Here is a 3,901-nt window from a genome sequence, read left to right on the forward strand (position 1 = left end):
CAGAACGATGTACAGGCGCCCCAGAAAGGACAGAAGCATAAGTAATTCCAGGCTGAAAGAAGAGAGTCTGAGCCCTCCTCTTTGCTTCTGGAAAGGGAACCTTCTCACGTGCACGAATGCTCAAAACTTCCTTTTCAAGGCAGTAGCGAGGACAGTTTTTGGAAAATACAGCATGAGGACCCCCACAGTGATAGCATTTAAAGGGTCCTGGGCAATCACTCGTATGACTCATTTTGCCACAGGAGACACAAACACCAGGAAGGCCAGCCAGTGCATGTCAGCAAAATTTGCTAACATGTCCATACCCCTGACAGTGAAAACACCGCTTTGGGTTCAGAACATGAGGCTTCACAGGCAGAGAGAGCCAGGCAAATTTCACGAAAGCAGGCAACGTCAAGCGGTCAAAGGTCAGAAACAGCATCGGAGTCGGGGTCAGAATACCATCGATCTTCTTCTGTACCCGGTCAACCTTTACAACACCATAAGAGCATAGTTCTTCTAATAACTGTGACTCAGGGTACCGCAGGAGGTCCCGAGAGTAAAGAACCCCCTTACTTTGGTTGAAGGTGCCATGGGGTACGCAGGACATACTATTGCCAGATATGGAGGTCAGATTCTGGAGACGGGAGCTTTCTGCTGGAGAGGACACCTCAATAAGTAGGCTACCATCCCCCTGGGTTGAGATTGCCGGTTCACGGCCACAAGCAGAAACAATGGCTCGATGCAGTTCAAAAATATCTATATCCAGCATGGAACCACCAGCAAAGGGTTTCAGTACTAGATACTTAGTGAAGGTCTCAGGCTCACTCTCTTCCGGACTGAACCCCGGAGCCAAACCAACCCAACATGACCTCCTCCTATTCCCAGTTGAATGCTGGGTCAGAGGAGGATAGTCCTTTGGGGCCTGGAAAGGCTCTAACGTGGCAATTGAACAGGATGCTTCCGCAGAATTACCAGGAACAGATGAGGTGTCGTCAACAGTATTTTTAGTTAAGTAATCCATTAATATACAACAGAAACTTCATTCTCCCACCCCTCCACCCACCATGGAGTCCAACAAGGGGAGGTCGTATCCCAGGGATAACACCACTGGCGACCCCAGAGGTAGCAGGTGAGTATACGCGGGTAACCACCAGGGGACCTGGGCAAGGGTGACTCCAGGACGGTAGGAGCCACCAGGCCCCCCAGTGCCCACTTGACCCTAGCCAACGCATGACCAGCTGATTGACCTGGTCGGGCCCAACCAGACCACCCGTCTAGCCAGAATAAGGGACCAAAGAGGTGTATTGCTAGCTGCAGGGCGCATCGTGCAGCATCGCTCAACCTCCAGGACTCCCGTCTCCCAGCATTACGGGATGCCACGCACGGCAAACACATGGGGAGGCAAGAGTCCCGCCCTAGATGGCAAAAGAGCAGGGAATAACATCACCAGCAGGCTTCCTCCACCAGTGATGTAGGGGGTGCTTGGTCCACGTGACTGACATATGCCGAACCCTTCAAAGGTAGGGATGCCTCCAAGGTAGGTGGCACCACCAACCACGCTTCAAGCCCCGCCACCACGTCAAGGTGACCCCCCTCAGAGGGGAAGTTTCACTGGAAAAGATATTATACATATAATAAAAACTAAGAAAATTCAGCTTAATCTTCTTTTGTCTGCTGTAGGGGCTATTTATCAGGGCTACCAACCATTCCAAAAATGACGCTTAGGTAGATTCGTCTCATAGACCATTTCTGTCAAACGTGTTTCCGAATAAGTATAAGTGATACAGTTTATGTGTATTTTTAGGATTATTGGATGATCAGTAGGTGGTGCTTTGAGCGATTTTAGTAAGTGTCAGTAAAAATGTCAGGTTGTATATTGTGGTTAGTCACTGACACACACCTTGGGCACACCAGCCTCAGTTAATTGTTGCTGTTGGGTCAGATTGGGTTGTACTATATTCTCTGCTAAAGTTACGTTATTTTGTGCTTGAACTGCTTGTGTGTTAACTGAGTGTTTGATACAGTGCAAACACAAACCGTCACTGAAACTCTGACATGGAAATTATAATGACATGGGATGGTGGTGAACAAAACACATTTGATTTAAAAGGATACTGAAATGAATGATCTGTGTTGGCCTTGGCATGAATTTATTTGATGCCTCTTGTCATTATAGTTTACAGATGGATGGTAATGCTTGTGTGATAAACCAGTGATAGAGTTGGCAGGCTGGAGGTTGTGGAGGTTAGTGTTATTTTGATGGTTAGGTTTACGGTGTTAAAGGAAACACGGAAATAAGTTACTGAAACAAGTTACAAAGACATTCTTAAAGGATAAAGCTGTAGCCTATGTCACTAGATCTACCAAAAGGGATTTTTTTTTTTTTTGTGTACATTATGAAAATATAACCCTTTTGCACATGATGACGCGTTTGTCGTCATATGGGTGTGGCTGCAACTATACTCACTGATACTTTTGGTGTTATTAAAGCATAAAAACTTCCGTCAGAGTAAAAGTTTTCGGCCAATCAGCATCATTTTTGGAGGCGTCATAGCTTCTCTGCACCTTGTCAAAAGTAATGACTTGGCAACTGTGGGTCCCGATGCCAGCAAGAGAGCAGACAGGTTATTCAGTACCAAATGAGCTGTGACTGGGGAAGGTACTGTGTGGCTCTGTCCCTTTAAATTTCCACTCTTACCCCCATCCCAGCCGTGAAACACATTTCACTATACCAGTAGTGCTTGTGTATAGTGTTTGGACACTGTTGTGATCAGATTTGGTGTTTGCAATAGGAAATTTGGTGTTTGTGAAGCAATCCTGGTCGTTATCAGCCATTGCCCCAACAAAGATTGTGCTACTGTTTCTAATCAACTACAATGCCTCTACCCTGCACCAAATGTGAGTATTCAGCTATAATAATAGTGACAGTGAATCATGTGAATATAATGTGCATATCTAGTGTGCAAAGAATTGGTGAAATACGTGCAGTAGCTTAGAGGAAGGCAGGAAACTGCCCTACAGTCATGACACAGCATGGGTGCTCCGTAATTTTTTGCATTTTTCTCAAAAACTATGAGGCCTAGGATCACCGTTTTGGCTCAAATGAAAGCCAATTAAATTCTGCATAGGATGATAAAATAAAAACGTGACATTGGCACAAGAAGTTTTTCACTAGAGCTCCCCGAATAGAAAAATCTGTTGTCTGTCGGAAATGGGTTTTATATTTTCTCTTATTGCTCGAACACCATACCTCGTATCAAACTGCAACCTCCGGCATTCGAAAGCTAATAAAATTCTCCTTCCAATGATGGTATAACATGTAGAGATTGATTAGTAAACATTCGACTTATGTTGGTGGGAAGTGAAATGTATGCTCTAGAATGTTTATTGACAAGGCTCTAACATACGTATAGCATGTTGTACTGAGCACAGGGTAGGGGTTGGCAACACCACTCGTTGGCGGTATCTTGCATATTTGCCTCAGTGTTTACAGAGAGTCAGGTGGTGTGGTGTGCAGCAACTTTACTGTTTTTTTCACTTGTTTATGTACTTTCATAGGTGAGTGCTATGCTTAGTAAAATTAGAACTTGTAGATAAGTCACTGCTGATTGTATAGGTGTGAAAAACAGGCATAATACACATGAAATACACACATTTCACGGCGATTATTCCTATGTAACGATTTTGTACACCTCGTCTTTCTAGTGGATGGTACAAATAGTGCTTTGGACACACTTGAACGGCGAGGTAACATTGAACCTGCCACAAGTCAATCATCCTGTTGAGTATTTTGGGAGTTTTTTTTTTTTCATCTGATAGTTAGAGATAGAGATAGATAGATTGATTGATTGATTGATTGAGAGAGAGAGAGAGAGAGAGAGAGAGAGAGAGAGAGAGAGAGAAAGAGAGAGAGAACCAG

General features: G+C 44.5%; 1 protein-coding gene across 1 annotated transcript; it reads right to left on the minus strand.

Annotated features, from left to right (window-relative positions):
• Nucleotides 1–277: 277 nt before the first annotated feature.
• LOC145403730 (uncharacterized) lies at nucleotides 278–1,003 on the minus strand. Its single transcript, XM_080275410.1, has one exon. The coding sequence runs from the start codon at nucleotides 1,001–1,003 to the stop codon at nucleotides 278–280; it is 726 nt and encodes a 241-aa protein (XP_080131536.1).
• Between the last annotated feature and the right edge of the window lie 2,898 nt (nucleotides 1,004–3,901).

This window comes from Coenobita brevimanus, chromosome 7 (genome assembly GCF_032717465.1).
Source record: "Coenobita brevimanus isolate Jiangsu-jjx chromosome 7, ASM3271746v2, whole genome shotgun sequence".
NCBI lineage: Eukaryota > Metazoa > Arthropoda > Malacostraca > Decapoda > Coenobitidae > Coenobita > Coenobita brevimanus.

Coding starts and splice junctions, on each gene's coding strand:
- LOC145403730 (XM_080275410.1), bottom strand. CDS start 1,003: ATGGATTACTTAACTAAAAATACTGTTGACGACACCTCATCTGTTCCT.